The sequence below is a fragment of the Tauraco erythrolophus genome, chromosome 7 (genome assembly GCF_009769465.1).
Source record: "Tauraco erythrolophus isolate bTauEry1 chromosome 7, bTauEry1.pri, whole genome shotgun sequence".
NCBI classification, from domain to species: Eukaryota; Metazoa; Chordata; class Aves; order Musophagiformes; family Musophagidae; genus Tauraco; species Tauraco erythrolophus.
The window spans coordinates 50,935,803-50,957,689 of NC_141471.1; the positions used below are offsets into that span (position 1 = coordinate 50,935,803).

General features: G+C 47.1%; 2 protein-coding genes across 8 annotated transcripts; one reads left to right on the forward strand and one right to left on the reverse strand.

The window, feature by feature from the left end:
- Nucleotides 1-4,467: 4,467 nt before the first annotated feature.
- On the reverse strand, nt 4,468-13,403 carry SLC25A38 (solute carrier family 25 member 38). 7 transcript variants are annotated; one of them, XM_086614877.1, is made up of 8 exons: nt 13,159-13,361; nt 12,703-12,708; nt 11,369-11,490; nt 10,626-10,710; nt 9,905-10,084; nt 9,278-9,446; nt 8,487-8,653; nt 4,468-7,118 (listed from the first exon to the last, which is right to left on the reverse strand). In XM_086614877.1, the coding sequence occupies exons 1-8, from the start codon at nt 13,225-13,227 to the stop codon at nt 6,996-6,998; spliced, it is 921 nt and encodes a 306-aa protein (XP_086471003.1). In that variant the 5' UTR covers nt 13,228-13,361; the 3' UTR covers nt 4,468-6,995. The 7 variants fall into 7 exon arrangements, with proteins under 7 accessions (XP_086471003.1, XP_086471008.1, XP_086471005.1 ...); XM_086614882.1 differs by lacking the exons at nt 12,703-12,708; nt 13,159-13,361 and adding an exon at nt 13,378-13,403; XM_086614879.1 differs by lacking the exon at nt 12,703-12,708 and having other exon boundaries at nt 8,487-8,596.
- Nucleotides 13,404-19,409: 6,006 nt separating this feature from the next.
- On the forward strand, nt 19,410-21,650 carry LOC104371459 (C-C chemokine receptor type 8). Its single transcript, XM_009992500.1, has 2 exons — nt 19,410-19,463; nt 20,571-21,650. Exons 1-2 carry the CDS (start codon nt 19,410-19,412, stop codon nt 21,648-21,650), a joined length of 1,134 nt encoding a protein of 377 aa, XP_009990802.1.
- The last annotated feature ends 237 nt before the right edge of the window (nt 21,651-21,887 follow it).

Below are 21,887 nucleotides of genomic sequence, written 5' to 3' on the forward strand. Positions count from 1 at the left end.
TTCATGTGATCATTTCCCCTTCAGGGGATTTGTTTGTTTGTTTCTTTGCTCTTAAGAAGCAGGAGAAAGTGATCAGGCTCCACAGGCTCCATCAACCTCCTCTGTCATACTCAGGGAGCAGACGCAGGCCTGACAGCGGAGTTTCTTAGGAAAAAGAAAAGTAGTGATATTTACTTTGTTATTCTTGCTATCATCTGGATCTGGATACATATCTGGACGGTGCAGACACTATTGCCAGTGCCTTCTGCAAGTAAGAATTCATGTTCATGTCTTTCTAATAACAGCACTCCTTTAGTTTTCTCTCATCTGTTTTAACCTGATATAAGCCCAGCGGTGTGGTTGGGCATTGAACCTCCCGAGAGCCCCTTTGCAATGACTGTGCACTGAGTTGCTCTGGAGGAGATTACTGAGGCAGCAGGTTAGAGCATCATCTCATGAGTGTTCTTCGCTTCCTGTGAAGTGAGACCTTTTTCTGTTTTGGTGAGCAGCAGTTTGCACGTTTACTGTCAGCCGCTCTCCATTGTTCCCACCAAACTTCAGCCTGCAAGTCAGGAGCTGGCTGTCACACTGTTCTTCATTTCTCTGTACTTATTAGATGATCTTAATGAGCAAGATTACCAGATCAGTTTTAGAAAATGTTCTTTAAGAGCGTAATTCACACGTTTGCCACATGGTGGTGACAAAGGCAGGTAAAACGAAACCCGACAACCAGCTGAGCGAGCTCTCCGCAGGAACATGGACTGTTGCGCAGGTACCTAGCAGATCACAGACTTTCGTCGCGCGTTGGTAAGAGCGCTGTGGATAGTGAGAGCTGGCCTGTTGGGGCTCCTAACAAGAGCACGGTTTGAATACTAGCTTGGGGGGAAAGAGGGGAGGTGGTAGTGTTACCGTAGTGCGTGCAGTGGATTTAGTCTGGAGAGCTCTTCTGCATAATCAAAAACCAACTGCATTAAAAGTGTATTTGAACATAGTGACTGGAAGTTCAGTAACAAACATTGCAGCAAATACGATGTTACCAAAGTAGTGCTGCTGGGAAGCATTCCAAACTCCTGTGCAATCTCTAATACTTAACTTATTTCTTGTTGTTACAGTTTGGGCCCTTTCTGGTAGACCATGAGCTCCACAGCCCATGAGAGGGCTTGGAAGAGTCATACTAAAGCTTGACAGTCCTGAAAGTATGGTTTTTGACTGTGTGCTGAGACGCTTTGAAATAAATCTCTGTCACTAATGAACACAACCCTCAGGTAGAAGTGCATCTGTCTTACCATGTATTTATAGACCATGTATGTCTCTGCTGTTACTGTTCACACTGAACTTGATTACATAATTATATGCAGAGCATGATCGATTTTTTTTTTAAAGTTGAGTTAGCTTCAAAATGTTCCTTAACTAAGAGAAACTTAGTACGAAAGCATTTCCCAAATCTATGGACCCGACACACATGCAATTAAGTCACATATTTATTGATACACACAGAAACGCCAAATAACAATTTTAGCATAGAGTGTTTACCAGTATCTTTCTCCTTGAATTCAGTCTATTCCCCAAAAAACGGGAGTAGGGGGCTGTAACAGTGGTGGGAGAGAGCCACTGGGCTGGAGCGGAGGTGTTCTCTGCTGCCAAAAGAGTCCTGAGACAGATGCATCTTGGGAAGAGGCTCAGGAAGAAAGATGTTCAGGCAGTATCTGTCCCACCAAAAGTGCCAGTGGGTGTCATCCAAGAGGTGGTGTGGCATCCCTAGAGCTGGTGTGGCATCCCTAGAGCTAGACCCTCCAGAAGAAAAAGAGGAACCCATGGAGACTGACCCACCTCCAGCAAAACTGCACAATACCTTGCTGCTTTGTAAATTCCATCTTGGCTTGTGTTTCAAAGGTTTGTTATTATTTCTTTGACGTTTTGGGGAAACATACTTCAGCAAATCTATTCCCTTCTTATTTCTGGTTCTACAAAGCTAGAATTGCCAAACATCTGTCACAAAAGTTGTGGAGATCTCATTTTAACCTCTTACTTACTGTTTTGGGTTTTTTGTCATTTTTGCGCGTTATAACGCATTATAATAAAATCTCCCAAAGCACTTAGTAGTGATAAAATTGGAAATTAAGAAACAGTGCAATGCAGAAAATCAGCTCAACACTTTGCAACCAGAAGCAATAAGCATATTCAAGAGCTCCACATTGGTTTTGCAGAAGTACGTGTGTGTGTGTGTGTGGGAGAAATGAGGAGTATGATTATGCATGGCACATAATACACTAAACATAAAAATTAAAAAAGCAAGCAAAGCATTTGCCTGGTTTTTAGGTGAAAGGGAGACCTGTAATTCAATGTTTTATTACAAGGATGGTGCCTTTAAACTGTTCCTTTTCTCTCTTTCCCACCCTCCACCACCCAAGAGGGTTAGGGAGCTTGTCTGCTATCTCTTCTGACAGCTGGGGCAGCTGTCAGCAGCATGACCAGAAACACCCTCTGCACCAGAGGTGGTTCTCCAAGGCAGTAGGAGAGCTCGGGGGAGCCCTGCATTTAAAAGTGGGCACTATCACCAGCCTAATTTGGTATCAGGTACCTGCATAAGCAGTTCAGGTCCAGCTGGCACATGGCTGCATGCCAGGACTGCCTGGTAAGTCTGTTACACACAGATAATTCTTCGTGAAAGCTGCTCCATAAAAGAATGCATCATCTAGGCAACATCTAAAAACAGAAGAGGTTTAGGATCTTCACATCTGGAAGACGTACATCTCAGTATCAAAAATATTGATGTTTTGCTTAGCACAACCTGCCTCCTACTGAATCCCAGGACCATGCTGTGACAGCAAAGGGAGATCCCAGCAATCCAGCGTCACCTTGCACCATACCTTGCAGCAGAGAATGAAGTCCCAGGCACAATTTCTGGTCCCCTACTGAGATCAGACTGCCTGAGTAGCAAAGACCTGGTTGGCAGGAGATTAAAAACAGTCTCTCCCCGAGAGTGCTCAAAACCCCTGTCCTAAAGGTGAGTATTTCACCAGCTGGTATGGAGATTCAATTTCCACAGTCTTTATACGCAGCAGGCAGGCAGAGGAAGCTGTGAAAAAGACAAGATTCCCCATTGCTGTATGTTTTTTCCATTTAAATAAAACTGATTTAGGTTGTACTAGCACAGCCTGTGTATATTATGCCCCATAGAAAAAGAGAATATGTGTCGACTTGTGTGGGCTCTGAACTTACCCAATAGTCCTGTTTTCTTGGGAAACTTCTTTTGCTTTCTTAAGCCTCTATTTCACCCCATACCTTGTGGGCTTGATTGGTTTGGGGTTTGTTTTTTTTAAAGAAACACTGAAGAGATGACATAGTTCATTTTGACAACCAGTTTTTAATGGAAACATATAATACATCTTCTCACATAAATATTTTATATAGACACATTTATATAGACACATACACACGCACAATACTCAAACCTATGCAATGTTCCAAAGCTCCAGTACTGTTTAAACAGTGCAAGGAAAAAAAAAATTTCATTGGCACAGGAAGAATGGCAATGTGAAGTTTCTAAAACATAAATAATCAGACTATTTCTCTTGTGTACTTACACTCCACTTAAATACCAACTGCCTCAACTTGTTAGCCAGTTGTGTTGTTACACCACAGCTGCAGGGACAAGCAGAGCCAATGCACATTCTCTAACAGCATACTGACAGCAACAGAGGTCATTCCAAGAGGGATCTGACTGCCACCCTGCTGTATAGAGAAGAGATTGCACCACCTTCTCTGGAATCCAAGCTAAGATGGCTTTGTAAATTATTATCTAATAGGATTGTTAGTGTTGAATTGCTGGCATGGTGCAGGTAGGTGATTAAGCACCAGTGTCGGATCTTTTATTTGATTTCCTTTGCATTTAGGCTGTACAGCGACCATTTGTTGTTTAGACACATACAGCCTCAAGGACAATATATCTAAATTTCAAGTCTGCACACTTGTTTTTCTTGGCTTATTATAGTGATCAAGAAGTAACTTCAATAAATCACTTTAGAAGCAGGATGCTTTTGATGAGGGAAAAAGGGTGAAGGATGGTAAGGATCAGAGCTGAGAAATAGTCTTGGGCCTGCCTATGTGATACAGCTTTCAGAAGACAGTGAAACAGAACTTCAGGCTTTCCCTTCCCCCATATATGAGAGAGCTTACAAAAAAAATAATAAAGAAAAATAAACAGCAAACTTGCACCACAAAACTCACTCTCCCCAGCTGATATGTAGAGAAGTTTTTGCATTTGCAGCACCAAGGGCTGATAAAACAGTGAAGTTTAGATTCTCTATTTCTTAAACTCAAAGGAGCCCAGGCTAATTCACAAGTCAAAAGCACATACTACTTCACTCTACTGCGACAACAAAGAGCCTCCCCATTCTCCTGAAAGTAGGGGGAATGGAAGAACTTTCCCAAACGAAAAGCTAACACTGTGTTAGGCCTCAATCTAGATTTTATTTTTTTTTTAAAAAAAAAGGTAGACTTTAAAACACCAACACACCAGAATAAATTCTCTAGTTCTTCCTTTATTACTTGACCAGGCAGGAGTATAGGGCATAAAAGCTACTAAAGTGTTCCTGCAGTTCAGGTTTCTGAGGAGGACATTACTTAATTCAAGATTTATCACCTGGCATTCTTTGCTTACTTGCCTCATTTTTAAGAGCCTAAGCTTCTGTCTGCACAAGTTGCATGCTGCTTTGCCATTGCTAAATCAGGAACCAAAATATTCATGAAGCCCTTTGCAGGCGACACCATACACAGCCCTTGACTGCCACAGTCCAGGATGAACAACAGATCCAACTTACACACCAGATTAAGAAATCCTCAAAGAAATTCAGGCTTCCAGTATAGTACGTTGGTTTGATCCTATGCATAGTGAAGTAAAAGACATATGAGGTAACTCATGTAATTGCCACCTTACTCCACCTGCTCAGCAATCCTAGACTTGGTTCTCCAGCTGCCAGTAGTGCTCAGGATAACAAACAGCAGGATGTGCAGTCACCACTGTTTCATGTACCCTCACGAGTTCAGGTCACTAAAGATGGGAGGGACAGCAAAAGAAAGAAACAGTTCTTCATATTCAGGATTTGGCAAATGATGTGCCCACTTGCCTAACAGTGAGGAGGGAATCTGACAGCTGGTCAGTCACAACATGGAATGATTTGATGCAGTGCACTATTATTAAGATATAGACATGTGCACAAATGGACCCTCCACCACCATTCTTGGAGACTCCTGCACTGTGTAGCACCAGTCTCCCCTCGCAGATGGGCTGAGGCTAAAAACAGGCAGCACCTTCCAAGCCTCCAACCAGTGCCCTTACACTTTACTCAGACTTAACTCTCTTGTCAAGCCTTCTGATCATGTAATCAGATCACTCAAGCCTTCATCAAGCCTTCTTGGAGTTGGCATTTGATAAAGGACATCTTTTACAACCCATGTTCCCTCTACTCTTGTGCTTAGGAGGTTGCCAGGGCAGGCAATGATTGTGCAAATTACACTCCAAATTTTACCAACAACAGGTAGACAGTACCCATTTTTCATATAGCTACAGTGTCACGTCTTCCTATCTAGAGAGACACCTGCTCTGTTCCTCAAGTGAATTGTAATATCCCTAGATATTCAAGAAAATAAAAGCCAAACCTATGTTTTCTGCAAGGCACACTACAGAACAGGATGCACATTTTTATGCCCAGCTTAGCCAGCACAGAGGCACAAGTGAAGAGAGAAGGAAGGTGTACTCAAGTTTGGACAGCACACACTATAAGGTCTTTGTAACAAAGCAGGAATGAGGAAGAAGGCACAGTGGATGAAAAAAGTGTATTTATCTCTAAGCCTAAACTCAGGAGTACTGAAACATGGACTACCTGCAAAGAGAAAATGATCAGCTGGGAAACTGTGAAGGGTCCGTGTGGAGCCCAAAGAGAATTCAAGTTCCCTATGAAACACTCATAGGTCTCGAACTTTGGAGAAAGCTTACAGAAAAGACCAAACCCAAAGACACTCCACATGCAATCAGCAGCAGCTTTTTAGGAAATTCTGAAGTGTCAGTATCTATATCTGCTTCCATGACACATTTACGCATTATGAGCAATGACCCTAAAAGCTAAGCACCAGCTCACGCCAAGGGTGTTGATCCAGGATTAACAAATGAATATTAGGAAGCAAATAAGTCTCTAGTACAACTCGATACTAAAAAACTTGAGTGTTCCTGAAGAGTCAGACCAGCAGGAAAAATGTTTTTTTTTCAGAGAACAAGTAGAACTTTGGTAGCAATCAACTCTAAAGTGCCTTATGCTTCTTAATTCCTGTGCAAACGCTGCTGTAGGGCAGAAGCACGTTTCAGGAGTGTTAAAATGCTCAATTACATAATAACACAACACAGCAAGGAGGTTCCAGTTACCTTCTCTGCTATCCTGCACAGTAGACAGAGACCATGTTCCTAGCTTTCCATCAGCACTTATTTTCTCTTCCACCCACTCCTGCGATATAAGCATTAAGAGACATATTCAGTCTCCCACTGTGGTCTGCAATGTTCCCCTGTGAGAACAAAGCATGTGTGGAAGGAGGATCTACAACAGACAGTGGGTCACTGAGGCCTTACTGGCCAGACCAGCAGGGAACAAGCTGGCAGCTTCTGCAGTCGCTGTTCTCTCCTCAAACACTTTTGCTCAGCAATGTCTCATTGCATAAAGGTGGTAAGCACAGAGCTATTTTTAAAAGGGGCTTTTCTCTCAGCGCAGTTACCAAGCTGTGGAAACTCCGCCATTTCCCCTGGCAGTCTGCAATCCTTCCAGAATGCATTGATCAAATGACGCAAAGATACAATCCTTCTTTCCTCTACTTGCCAAAAGGCTGAATCTCCCCTGTCTCAGAAGGGCTGTCTTCCTCTTGGCTGAGCAAGGCTTATTCCTCTGTGGAACCAGGAACTTCCCAGTGCCAGTTGATCACAGCAAGCAGGAGGAGGAGTGAAGCTGGTCACTTCTTGTGCAAGTCAGTCAAGATTTCAAGCCCATTTTTTCCATCATCTGTTCATACACCGTCCATGCCATTGCTGCCATCAGAGTCCGCCTGAGGGCACGGGGCACACCACCTTGGAAAAAGCCGACCAACCCGAAGTCCTGCAACAGCAGACAAACAAACAGCAATCCATCATTATCTGCCTCTGTTGTTTTAATTTCTCATCATTTATTACATGGAACAGCACAGGATATATTTCAGCTCAGACTCAGATCAGTTTCCAAAAGATCCAGGCTTAAACAGCATTTACTGTTTAAGAAGAACCTGCAGTACTGTGCAATTGCAGGGCTACCCAAGAAAGCAAGAAAGCAGCGAGTGGAGAAGGGAATGCCGGGATGGGGAAAGCCATGCTCAAGCCCAACAAACAGAAGGTGAGGGTGTAACAGTTTCAATGCACTTCAGGAAAATTACTTGCCCTTGTTTTAGAGCTTTGTATTTAAAAACGTAACTTAGCTATTCTGTAAAAACAGAGATGTGTAAGCACTGAAGTAAAAATACATTCTGATATGAGAAGAATGTACCATGCACAAAAAAATCAATGCACAAATAAACAGATTCCTGTTTAGGAATAGAATTCAATATGGAAACGAAGCTAACTTGCCAAGATCTGCTCTTCTGAGGGCAGAAAGGGAAAGGTGGGCTTTGAGTACATGTCCATCCCATTCCTGGGATACAGATCTGGGCATTTATTTCTCTTCCAGTGTCCACAGGGCAAAGAATTGTTTTGCAGCTGGCTTATATCTCACACTGGCATTTCACGCTACATAATAAAGAAACCCTTTGCCCCAGTATGATAATCACAGATGTGCCTACACCGATAAACCACAGACAGCAGGAGCTGTAAGTACGGCTCCTCCGAGTGCTTTCCATCACTACCAGTGTAAGAATCAATACGTAACAGACAGAACCAAAGTGAAATCATTCACCAGCCTGAAATGTGAAGCAGGCCTGTGTAGAGAAACACTTACTGGAATATGCCCACCTTTGTGCTCCACTACTCTGAACTTCCTCTCCAATTCCATCATGTGTAACTTTGTGAAAACAGATACAGGACTGAGGAAAAGCGAGAATAACCACGGAGATAGTTCACTGCCTTGTAATCCATTCAAGAGGAGCAAGAAACACATCTGAGTAGTGACAATAGCCTCTCTAATTATAAGGAAAAGCACGGAATAGACTGAAGCCTCTGACTGCTTTCGGACTATCAACCAGAGTACTTTCCAGTTATTACCGAACAAGTCCACACACAAATCAGTGACAAGAGATTCAGCCTCAGTCTCCCACAGCATGACTCATCTCAGCTTCTGAAAATGTCGACACTGAGTAGCCTGACTGCAAAAGCACATCAAGCAGTCACAACTGTTCGCCTCCTTTAAAAAAAAACAACAACTTTCTTACCATAGCTGTGCTCTGGGCGAGGAGACCAGAAGTGAGCTGTGATTGCACATATTAGAAGGGATTCACCTCACCTTGTAGATGAAGGCAATGGCCTGGATCGTCCTGTGGTACTTTTGGGGGGACAGCTGCATGTGTGTTTTGATGACATCAGCAGGCTGTGTCGCCAGTGAGGCCAAGATTCCTGCAAAGATCCCACAGCCAAAATTCAGCAAGGGCATGAGCACTGGATCCAGCTGGTCTGCAACAGAGCAAAGAGAATGAACTCAAGACACAAAACAGGCCAGGAATACTCATGTTGCGTGACAAAGTGAAAAGCTACTGAATGATTACATCAATGTCAGAGTCTAAGAGAAGTTAAAATCCATGCAGAGTAGAGAAACCCTTCAAGGGGAAAAGTGGCTAACAAGTCAAAAGTTAGCACTGTTAAGAAGTCTCACTTGCTGGGGAACTGATTTTGACAGGAACACAGAGAAGGAAAGATTGTGCAAGTGTTGCCCCAGCCAGTTCTAGCACAAGAGAAACCTCTCAGGTTAGTGGAAACTGATCAGCATACAAAACAATCAGCAGCAGAAAGGACAGCTGAACACACCCTCTCTTTCAACTGCTCACTGACTGACCTTATGCATCAGCCTTCATAAAGACAATCAATCAATTTAGGGCTAATTTCCATTTGTACACTGAACTGAGCTACAGGTCTACCGTTCTCCATAGAAAAAGGTGAATGTTCCACCTAAATCCCTACAGTAGACTTATTTAACTACTGAGGTAGAGTGCAATAAGCAGAGCACACAGGCAGTCAACTGCAGGACAAGATGCGAGAAAAAAGACAACTCCCATTACAGCCTCTAACGTTCAGCCTTACCCTGAGCTGTGAAGTTTTTGGTCTGTGTGTAGAACATCAGGTAGATCCCAGAGAAGGGTGCATCCCGCAGCAGCGTTGCAGTGAGCCCACTGAACATGCCGCGAGCTCCTTCTGTCTGATAGATATTCTTCAGAGCTCCGTACACACTCCCATAGTCAAATCTTCCACTCTGCAAGTGTGGACAACGGTCAGTCATCCATGTGCCAGGCACAGGCCAAGGAGCCCTACACACACCCCAAGGACACCCTGTCCAAAGAAGGGTTAGTATGCGCTCCATGTGACACCTGAGATGACAGCACAGAGGACAGTCCAAGGCAAAAACTGGGTTCCACCTACCTCAGCCTTTAAAACAATCCTTCAAGAAGGTAAAATAAGAAAGATGCTAAAATTACATGTATACAACTGAAACTTAAAAATCTCATGGTAAGTTCTGTTTCATCTTATGCTTCTTGCCTAAAAATCAATGCATGGCATTTCCTGCACAATGTGTGAATCAGGATGAAGTCAGGACTACATCTCTGACAGTACTCAAGGCAGCAACCTTCTCCAGATGGAAGAATTTCTTTTTAATCATGAGGAAGGGGTGCAGCATCATTAACAGGGAACTAACTATAAAGTCACACTCACCTCATATCGGGTCTTCACTACAGTCACTGGCAACATGCAAATCCCTGATACTGCACGTGCAGTGGCACCCAGAAAGACAGACTCCAGGGCTGTGGGTGAACGGTCCACTAGAAACTTTTGCTTCATCATGTACAAAGTGCTGAAGTAAATCCCAACCCCTGGAATACATCTTGCAAAGGACTTCAGAAGAAAGAAGCAGATGAAGAAAGAAAAAGCATGCTTAAGACAAAATATACTGCAGAACATTTCAGAGACTGTTAAACTTCAGAGGAAGCTTTGCACCAAAACAAAACAAAAAAATCACTTCAGTGATTTTTCCTCAGCTAACATGCTGAGGAAAGACGACAAGGTAAAAATCTTTTACAGCATTGAGAGTCGATTGATTAAAACTACGCCAAGATTTAACGCATTCCTCAACTACAGTTTTCTAGGAACAAGATACTCCAAAACAAAATGAGGTTGATGGAGTTGTCACCTCACATTTGCAATGGCACTCAAGTGTTCGGCTGCTCAGGATTGCAAATCCACAGTGACTGCTATGACCTAATGAGGGGAATTCACAACACTAACACCTTAAAATAAGATTTAAACAACTAAATCACATGGTTTCATTCATAATTGTACAAGAGCTGGCTATTTAAATCCAGTCCATAGTTAATAATAAATAGTAGGTTTATTCATGTAGTTATTTTCAGAAGTCAGGGTTAAAACAGCCACTTACTGGAGAAACACCTTTCCAGAGCCCCAGAAGACTCTCAGTACGAACAACCCTAAAGAGCAGTGTTACCATCCCAGCACGACTGGGCCTGAAAGGAAAACAAGACAGGAACTGCAGAGATGACCTGCTTATGCTCTCTAGCAGACATAGTCTGCGGCCACTCCCTTCATTCATATCTCTGTGCATTACCCCAGCACCTCAGACGTGCTCCTTCTAATCTCAGCCTGCTTTCCTCAGTCACTCATTCCAGGGCTTCTCTGTCACATTCTGCTTTCCCACCACTTGTAACACACGTTAGAGGCCTCTCTCATTAGCGTCTTTAGTTGCTCACTCCCTTTGTTAGAAGCAGCAAATACAGTCATAATTGACCACTCCTGGGAAACTGGAGCAGCTGCACACATGTGGACAGGTTATGTTCAACCACACACTATTTGTCAGGCAGAGGATACCATGTGAAAATGCATGGTGGCTACTCCAGCTAACAACAGACTCTCAGACGTGTACAGACAAATGCTCTGGTTACATGTTATTAAAGTAGTGTTCACAAGAGCAGCCATTTTCTCTCTTCTGGAGAAAAATATAAATCCTCTGTGCTACAAAAACACATGTCCTATTTCAGAAAGACTCTCAGTATCTTAACTACAACCCTGAACTCCAACTCCCAGCCAGCAAATCAAGCAGAAGCCTGTGGTGGAGCACCCCCACACCCCCCATGCATACACATCCTCACATCCCCACCCTCTCACCCATTCACAGCAGGCTGCAGAGTTTGCAGGCGGGTTTTCAGCAGGTCAAGGGGTTGGAAGAGGAGTGTGGAGCAAGTGCCACTGATGGAGCCACACACGAAGGCCTTTAGGACTGGATGCATCTGGAAGAAGAAAAGGACTTTAAATTACCATTTAATTAAGAAAAAGGAAATACAGCAGGTGATGCGTCACTTGTTACAGAAAAGGAAGACTAGCTAAGGACTGCTGCTCAGGGCACAGGAAACTTTTTCAGACCTTTTCAGACCCTGATCAAGTTTTATTTGTAGCTTTTGGAACCTCTGCCTTTCCTGGGAGATTGTTGCAGACTCTCCTTGAAATTTGGTGGCTGGAAAGAGCTTTCTGAACATCATAGAATCATAGAATGGTTTGGGTTGGAAGGTACCTCAAAGATCACCTAGTACCAACCCCCCTACCATGGGGTCAAATGTATTAGCAGCGATTTGGTAACTATTCGCCATGTTAAAGGAAACAGGTGCCCCCTCCCCATCACCCCGTCAACTACCTATGCCTTAGCCCCAATCCCATCCACCTCTGCTCAGCATCCTGCTAGCAGCACCTCCAACCCTTCTGCCCCGTTGCACACCAGGATCCCCCACCACAGGCACTAGCAGAGCTCTCCCTTAGAACTGCCCACCACCCAAACGCAGCTCAAACGCGCCCAAAGCACAGCACGGCCTCCTCCGCTAAGGTCTGGTTTTCCCAACAGCTCCGGCTGCCGCCTCTCCGCACTTCTCGGGGGATAAGGCAGGAGGCACAAACCACACAGCGCGGGGAGGGGGGGGATTTATCAAAAGACGCGATGGTGTTTTGTTAACGAAGAACGAGTTTCTACATCCCTCGGAGCCGAACCATGTCAGGGATTTTTGCAGCGCGGCGGTTTCCGGACGGGCACGCTCCAAACCCACCGATTCGCCTTCCGCGGCGAGCGGCAGATGGCTGCCTTCCCCCGCCGAATGTCAGACTCCTCTGAAAACCCGTTATGACCCTCTGGCCGCGCTGCGCGGGCGGAGCAGCGGCCGTCCCCCGGCACGTCCCCTCCTCCCCGGGCCCGCCAGCGGGGCAGCCCCGCAGTTCGCTGCCGCCTTACCGGGCAGGGCCCGCGCGTCCCGCCCTTCCCTCGGGCTGCCCCGGGGCCCGCTTCCCAAAAGCCGGGAGGCCGCGGGACACGATGGAAGAGGGGAAGGGGCGCAGCAAACCCCCTGCCGCCTTCCACCCGGGCGCTGCCGCCGGGCTCCCCTCGGCAGCGCGACCGGGAACGCCGGTCGGGCTCCGACGGCCCGGCGGACCGCAACGGCCCGGCCGCGCGCCGCTACCTCCAGCTCTCGCCCCGGCATCCCCGCGCCGCTCCGCAGCCACTGAGCGCGGCGGGAGCGAGTGACGCAGCGCGGCGCTCCGCCCCCGCCGGCCAATCCGAGCGGCCGACCCGCAGGACGGGAGCGGGGAGCGCGGCCCTGGAGGGCGCGTGAGCCGCCCCTTAACCCTTGGCGTGCTGCGGCCCTCCCGCCGGCTGCCGCTGCCCGCGGCCGCCCGCCGGCGGGCCCGAGCCTGAGAGCGAGCAGCAGCCAGCCGCCGCGCCCCCGTGTTTCTCACATCTCTTGGCTGTTCCATATCCAGCAGCCGAGTCCCAGTGGGGGCTCCGTCAGACACGGGCAGGGGGAAGGGGACAGTGCATAGTTTTCATGTCTTCCCCCAGCCCCCCGCCTCCCCCCCGCCGTCTTGCGGAGGCGGTGGCGTTCCGAAACCTGAGCACCGCCCTGGCGCCTTCTTACCACCAGTGTTTCCACTTGCTCTTCCGCACCCTGGGCGCAGAGCGGAGGAGGGCCGCGTTTCCACAGCATTGAAGGCGCCGGGCGCCGAAATGAAGCGCTTCTATTTCAGACCCGCGCCAGCCCGCACACCGCCTGTCCTCGCTGCGCCCGCGGAGCCGGACATTGCTTATCAGCCGAGCAGGAGGAGGCTCGGAGGAGCTGCTTTTCCGAAAACCTCACCTGCCAGCTCGCTGTGCCTACGCCAAGTGAAGGGCGTCACGTGCTCATACGTCACGCTCCAGCCGAGTTGGGCTGTTCCTAGAAAGAAAATCCCGAGAGTGCCAATAGCCACGTGCGGGCACCACTTTACCCTTGTTTGCTGGCTTTGCTGCTTGGCAGCCCCTTTAGAAAGAGGGAATAAACCCCTCCGGGCTAGCAAAAGCTCTTCATTCCTGTCGTGGTTTGCCCCGGCCATGTCGCAGGCTCACTCTCCCCACCCCAGGGGAAGGGGGAAGAGAATTAAAGGGGAAAAGGGAAAGAGACAAGAACAAGTTAATAATATAAAATTAAAATAATAATAATATATGAAAATATATGTGTGTATAATTATAATAATAGATACAAACAGGTGATGTACAGTGTAATTACTCACCACCTGGTGACCAGTGCCTGTCCTGTCCAGGCAAGCAATCCCAAAACAGGTAAATCTTGACACCACAATCCTGGATGAGTGAGAAGCCCGAGAAGAGCAACACAGAGAAAGAACTCTGAGAGTCAGAAAGAGTCCCTCTCTGAAGAAAGAGAGAACCCACCTTCCCAGTCAATGCTCATTCATATACTCGGGCATGACGTTGCATGATATGGAACACTCCATCAGCCAATTTGGCTCTCAATCCTAAGTCTAAATTCAAATCATAAAAGGAGTTCTGGGACCTTTGTCCTGGCCATGCTTCCCCCCCCCCCCCCCCCCCCCAGCCTGCTGCACTTCTGTACACTGGCAGGACATGGAAAACTGAAAGGTCCTTGCTGTCTCAACATCAACTATAAACATCAGTGTGCTATCAACATTCTTCTCATAACAAATCCCAGACTAAAACCAAAACACAGAGCTCTTGTAGCTGCTAAAAAGAAAAACTAACTCTGTCCTGGTCAAAATCAGAACAACTAGGGACTCCCCTTTTGCAAACTCTTCTCTCATTATGCAGTTCCATTAACTGATTGCCTGCTAACTCATGGAAAAGGGGACAACCTGCATCACCATGGTCTTCATCACTGGCTGCAGGGGAATCTCTGCTCCAGCGCCTGGAGCACCTCCTCCTCCTTCTTCACTGATCTTGGTGTCTGCAGGGCTGTTTCTGTCATGTAATCCCGCTCCTCTCCTATAGTTGCTGTTACACTGTGCTATTTACCCTTTCTTATATGTGTTATCACAGATATAGTACCAGTGCCACTGATGGGCTCAGCTTTGGCCAAGCAACGAGTTCATTTTGGAGCCAGCTGAAACTGTTTGCCCAACATGGGGACAGCTTCTGGCATCTTCTCATAGAAGCCACTCCTGCAACTGCTCCACTACCAAAACCTTGCCACATAAACCAAACACATTCTGCCCCTCACCTCTATGAATCATGTATTTAAGAATTATCATTAAAATACATAACATCACACAATCTATAATCGTCACAAACTTTACTTAATATCAACAAAACAATTCCCCATACCAAAATACAAATAACATCATCATAACACCAACAAATGTGGACAATTTACACGTATTCCATCCCTCGTCCCTTCACCACAATTACAACACAAAAAAATCCCCCCCACTATTATGCTTCCCGCTCTCTAGCAATGTTCAGTCCATGTTTTGCCCATTACCTCTCTCGATTACTATCCTTATTTCAAATTCCTCATGTCCCATGTTGGGTGCCACAAAAGACTGTGGTTCGTTGACCTTGGCTGGCCACCAAGTGCCCACCAAGCCACTGTATCACTCCCCCTTCTTCAAAGGACAGGGAGGAGGAGATACAACAAAGGGTTCATAGACTGAGATAAAGACAGGGAGATTGCCCAGCAATTACTGTCACAGGCAAACCAGATTCTATTTGGGGAAAACAATTTAACTTGTTGCCAATTAAACAGAGAAGGATAATGAAAAATAAGAACAAATCTTAAAAATACCTCCACCGCACTCTTCGCCTCTTCCCAGGCTCAGCCTCACTCCCAGCTCTTCTACCTCCTCCTCCTAAGCGGCACAGGGGTTTGGAGAATGGGGGATGTGGTCAGCTGATAACACTTTATCTCAGCTGCTCCTTCTTCCTCGCACTCTTCCCCAGCTCCAGCATGGGGTCCCACCCACAGGTTGTAGTCCTTCACAAACTTCTCTAACATGGGTCCTTCCCATGGGCTGCAATCCTGGTCCAGCCTGGGTTCCTACAACAGGGTGTAGTCCCTCAGGAACAGACTGCTTCAGCATGGATCCCCCATAGGGTCACAGCTCCTGCCAGAAAACCTGCTCCAGCGTGGGCTTCTCTCTCCACAGGTCCACAGCTCCTGCTAGGAGCCTGCTCCAGCACAGGCTGTCTACAGGCTACAGCTTCATTCAGGGTGCATCCACCTGCTCTGGTGTGGGGTCCTCCATGGGCTGCAGATGGGTATCTGCTCCACCATTAACCTCTATGAGCTGCAGGGGCACAGCCTGTATCACCATGGTCTTTACCACAAGCTGCAGGGAAATCTTTTCTCCGGCACCTGGAGCACCTCCTCCCTCTCCTTCTTTACTGACCTTAGAGTCTGCAGGTTTTTGTCTCACATATTCCCACTCCTCTCTCCTAGCTGCTGTTACACAGTGGGGTTTACCCTTTATTAAACATGTTATCACAGATGCACTACCAACATCACTGATAAGCTCAGCTTTGGCCAGTGGCAGATCCATCTTGGAGTCAGCTGGAACTGGTTACCTCCAACGTGGGGGCAGCTTCTGGTATCTTCTCACAGCAGCCAACCCTGCAGCCCCTCTGCTACTAAAACCTTGCCATGTAAACCCAATACATCATCATTTATTTTATAAGGAAGCTGGCTTGGTGATATATGTTATCTTGAAAAAGCTCCTTTGGCTGATTTCCTCTGGTGTGTTTCTGCAGTGCTGGGTGGGACCGAGCAGGTAGCCAAGCTCTTACGGGGATGTTTTGTTCTCAGAACTAATTCTGACTTTAGCCATGGCAGTTTGCATCTTGTTTGTCTTTTGCTTCGAAGACACAATAAAAACACATTTAAATTATTGTTCAGAGGAGTGAGCTTAACAAGTCTAATAAAGCTGACAAACGCAAATGGTGCATTTGAAACATTTCTGTATGGAGCTTAGCTTTTGTATGGAGCTGAGGGTGGTGTGGCTGGATCCTCTCCCTCCAGGTCTTTGAGTGGAGCTACAATGGACACTTGTGTTGTTTCCCGGAGCAAAGCAGGGACTGCAATAATAGTGGCCAAATGGTGCACACCCCAAGAAAGGATTCTTCCAGCCTGAAACCCTGGCAGTAACAGCAGTCTCCAGGTTCTCGGTTTACTGTGGACCTGGAAGAGTTTTACTCTCAAAATAAGACTCACGATGAATGAGGAGGTGAAGCAGCACTGTTGATCACACGCACCACTGCAGGGATGATTTCTGTGCCTCACTGCCTCAGAAAAACACAGCAGAGAAAGCCTCATCCCTTCATGTCACAGTCTTGGAGAGATGCAAGGACACAACTCAGCTCTGGTGGCTTTGCAGAGTTGTGTCTTTTGGCTTTTCAGCCACCAGTGGGAGACACATTTATTCATAAAAAGAGGGGCAGGCAAAAATTGCTTGCATGATCTGAATTTGAGTTGATCCCTGCTCAGGGGTGCCTGCAGCTGGGGTGCTCAGACACTGTTGGCTTTAGGTGTAGGACAGCTCTGTCTGAACCCATGGTCCCTTCTGCCCCTGTGCCTCACTCTATGTCTCACCACGGTCCCAAATTTCTCCAGTTGCTGAGAGATAGGAACTCAAAGGCAAAGTGTTGCTGACTTGCTGAAGGACACAAGCCTCTACGCAGAGCCAAATACTGCTTTGAGGCACTGCCAGTACAGGAGAGACCCCTCACACACCAAGATCATTTCCAGTGACAGCACTGGTCAACAAATACACCTTCATGTCAGAGCCAATGAGTCTGGGGCCATAGAGTAGACACTTCTCCACAGCAGTCTTTCTGGTGGTCTGACAAGCATCACGCAGGGGTGACACTGATGCACGCCATCTGGCCGTGAACAGGGAGATGGACCACGTGCCCAGCATGTGCTGTGCCGTGAGGACATCTTCCACAGGGGGATCTTAGAGGGCTTTACAGGGATCCACAGGTCACCATGGCCACCTGGCACCAAGGACCAGCCTCAGGCCAGTTACAAACAGGGAGACCTCAGCACACTGCACACACGTGCTCGCATGTGATGGAGGCACAGACATGGCTCACGGTGCACAGCAGTACAGGCACACCAGAGTGCATGAGCAAGGCGATGTCCTGATGTGTGTCAGGGAAATTAGCAAGTGGCCTTGACATCACTGCAGAAAAGGTGCTGCTCATGAGCCCTGTGAGACAGGGCTGGAGCTGGCTGGTGTTTTTGCACCCAGCAGCACCCCTCTCTCTGCACCGCTGCAGCTGAGCACCCCTCAGATGCTGAAGGTGTCAAATTTGTGGTTATGAGTTAAGAAAGGCATTTTCCAGCTCTTTTCTTTGTGCTTGGGCAGCCTGTCATCTCTATTTAGGAGATGAGAAGTACAGAGCTGCCTAAAGGGCCAAATTCTTGTTTGGTTGTCACCTCTTTTCCACGTTGCATAATTCCTGGGTGGCTTCTCGGCCACCAACACTGACAGAGATGTCAGTACAGTTTCAAACCTGCGAATGGGTATTGGAGATTCTACGTCAACACTGCCAGTAACTCCTATGACAAAGGAGATTGTTTCTAATTCTGGTTTCTGGTTTCAGCTATTGCAAGAGTTAATACCCAGCAAAGCTTGGCTGTCAATCAGACTATGATATGCATATGGCTTGATCCACAGGTAAAACTTTGACCCAATATCACACTTCCCACCACAGCCAAAGTCAGCCACCGCCCCATGTGGAATAGTTGCAGATTTTCTCAGTTCACAGAGATTTACGCCTCTGCCTTTGCAGTGATGGTGAATGAAGGTGGGCATTCAGAGGGTTTGAAAGAGACGATAGACTATTCCACATGGAGATCTCCAGCAGCACATCTATGGACTGACACCCAGTGAGGTACTGTTTCCTCAAAACCAAAAAAAAAGGCGATGTGACTTGCCTGAATTACAGTAACAACACCAGACTACGGTGAGGAGCAGCAGTATTTAAGGAGATAACACACATTTCAAATGCTGCCTGTTGCTCAGTAGTGCTGCTCTTTTCCAAATATCTTGTTTTGGGGAGGAGATCAGAGACAGGATGAAAGCCGTGGTGGGTCAGAATGAGGCCCCAGTAGGTAGTTGGTAGAGTCAGTGGAAATCCAGTGCTGTTCAGGGCTTTACATCAGTGTTAGTCTGCAAGAGTGTCCTGCAAGGATACCTTATAAGGTGTTAGGTTTATGGTTGAACTCAATGATCTTAAAGGTCTTTTCCAACCTAAATGATTCCATGATTCTATGATCAGTGCCCTTGGGTATTTCTGTCTGTGAGTGGGTGGGTGCAGGAGGAGAGCACCTTCCAAGGAAAAATGTCAAGGCAAACATGGTGCCCTTTGCCATCACTGGCTGTTGACAGCATTGGGCCTTCCCCCGCAGACATCTTCACCAAAATCCTGAGCAGAGGAGAGGCAGCACTGCTTCCCCTCTCCCAGCCGTGGGGACTGCAGAGCAGGAGCTGCAGGTGAGGGGCGGGGGCACTTTGCAAATGCGTGGGGGAAATTGCAAATCTATTCCACTGACGTTCATATCAATGCTCAAAGTGAAAGGACGTAGATCATTAAGAAGATAAACCTGACACTTTTCCGTTTCTCTTAACTGTCAAGTAAAGAGGTGAACCCACTGGCTTGGGGTTTTTTATGTCTTTAATGTGACCCGCATCACACAGAGGAAAAGGCATTTTATAACTGTGCACTGCTACGGTGAGGACCTTGCCTGTGACTCGTCATTGCAACATAAGCTAAGGTAAATACTGCCAGCATATATATGTGTGAAGGTATGCCTGCTTCTTCAAAACCTGTGATGTAAAGGCATTTTTTTTTGCACTCTTTCAGACACAGCATTGGATTATGGAGGAGAACTTGACGTACCTGCTGGGCATAGGGAGCTCTGAGGACATGTTGGTGAGTCGTTCCCTGCCAGGCTGCTGTCGTGCAAGCCAAAGCCAGTAGCATACCTGAGGGGTTCAGTTTTGCCTACAGGGACACATAGTATTGGCAGGGACAAGGAGGGTTTAGAAGAAATCAGTGTGATTTTTGTTCTTTGAAAAAAAGAGTAAGTGAAAATATCCTTGGCTGACGAGACCAAAGGATCTACTGCTACCCATCATCTTTAGCTGTTTGCTGTCAAAGGTGCTGCCCAGGGATGTAGTGGTTGCTGCTGGGGAGCTGCAAGGGGCTGAGGCGCAGGGAAGGGATACGTTGCTGCCGCTGGTGCATCCTGTCAGGTGCCAGGAGAGCAGAACTGCTGGTGTTGAAAGGAATCCAGTTGTCTCCATTAGCAGAGTAAAATCTTGGTGGGCATGAGCTGCTGCCAGCAGCGGTTTGTGCTGACACAGGACAAGAGGGCAAAGTTCCTGCTGGGGAGAGGGGAAAAAGGGGCAGAAACCCCCCATCTGCTCTTTGGGAAGTTGCTCCTCGGGCCAGAGCTGCCACCGCTGATCTCACCCAGGGTGGAGACAATGTGCAACATGCAGCACCCACCGGTGATTTCTATGTGCTGGTGCCTTTACAGCTGAAAACCTGCTTGAACCGTGCAGGAATCCTCTGTAAAAGTGATTTGTCTCACGAAGGGGTATTTCTGTCACTCAGCTAACTGGAAACGCAGCTTTTAGCTGAGCATTTACATGTCAGTTCTTCCCTGAGCACTGCTCCCTTTCTCCTTTCTGAAGGAAACATGGAATAGGACCCCAAAACCTTTGTCAGGGGCTCTCAGCCCCATGGCCATGCCCATTTGGTTGCTGGTTTGGGGATGCCACCTGGCTCTGGCTCTGGTGCCCCACCATGTCCACCTGGACTGCAGGCACGTCCCTCTGGTGCAAGAACCTCATCCCGGATCTTGCAGGGGAGGACTGCTCACTCATGTTCATTCATCATTTGCATCCTCCAACAGAGCTGAGGCACAGCTGTTTTGTCCTCATGCAAGTGAGTGTGAACTGACTTGTGCCTAGAGTGTTTACTAAGAGGGTAATTTGGGATTTGGGCCTCATGAACTTCATTGTCCCTGAACAGGTGGGTTACACATCACCAACATCTAACTCCTCTGCAGCCTATGAATACGCCGCCTTCTACCCAGAACTGGACATCAACTGTGATCTTGAAAATATTCCAGCATTTGCATCTACCTTTTTTCCAGTGCTGTACTCCCTGCTGTTCGTGACTGGCCTCGTGGGAAATGCTTTGGTTGTTTGGGTCCTGACAGTCTTCAAGAAAGTCAGGGCTATGACTGACGTGTATCTGCTGAACCTCGCCATCTCTGACCTCCTCTTTGTTTTCTCCCTCCCCTTCTTGGTTCAGTATTCCATCAGGAGCCAGTGGACTTTTGGAAATACGATGTGCAAAATCGTCAGCTCAGCTTACTTCATTGGTTTCTACAGCAGCGCCTTCTTCATAACCATCATGAGCATCGACAGGTACTTGGCCATTGTCCGGTCTGTCTATGCTCTACGTGTTCGGACAACTGCCCATGGGGTTATCACCAGCCTGGTCCTTTGGGCAGTCGCCACTTTAGCGTCAGTGCCAGACTTAATTTTTTTCCAGGAGACAAATGACAATAACTCAACTAAATGCATCCCTCACTATCCTGATGGCAACAATGGCTGGAAGACTTTCAGGAATTTTGAAGTCAATGTCCTGGGGTGGCTGATCCCTGCTGGTGTCCTCATTTTCTGCTACCACAGCATCTTGAAAAACCTGCAGAAGTGCCATACTCAGAACAAGTACAAAGCAATTAAACTGGTTTTTATTGTTGTCTTCGTGTTCTTCTTCTTCTGGACTCCTGTCAACATTGTGCTTTTTCTGGACTCTCTGAGGAACATGTACATCATCGATGACTGCCAGACAAGCCAAAGGCTAGACCTAGCCATGGAGCTGGCTGAGGCACTCTCCTTCATCCACTGCTGCCTAAACCCGGTCATCTACACCTTTGTGGGTGAGAAGTTCAAGAAGCATCTCCGCGAAGCTTTCAGAAAATACGCACGTTTTCTGTTGATCTACAAAGACTACAATGCTTTCGATAGGCGCAGCCTGGACAAGCACTCCTCTCTGCATGTAACATCCTCACAGTCGTCTTTTGTTGGCCCTGTCTTGTAGAGCTACAAGTCAAAAACTTTCATCCTGAACAGGTGACCAGATGTTCAGAAATCCTTCCAGCAGGCAACCTTTGGGGCAAACTTTGGGCAACCTTTTAGAACAGGAAAAATGGAAGCAGCTGCTTGAGCTTGCTTTTATCATGGTTGCCTTTGAGGTTCTTAGTTTTTAACGTCTTTTTTAGCATCTTCCTCCCTTTCCCTTGGCACGTCCTGTCCTGCCTGCTTTGTGAAAGGGAGG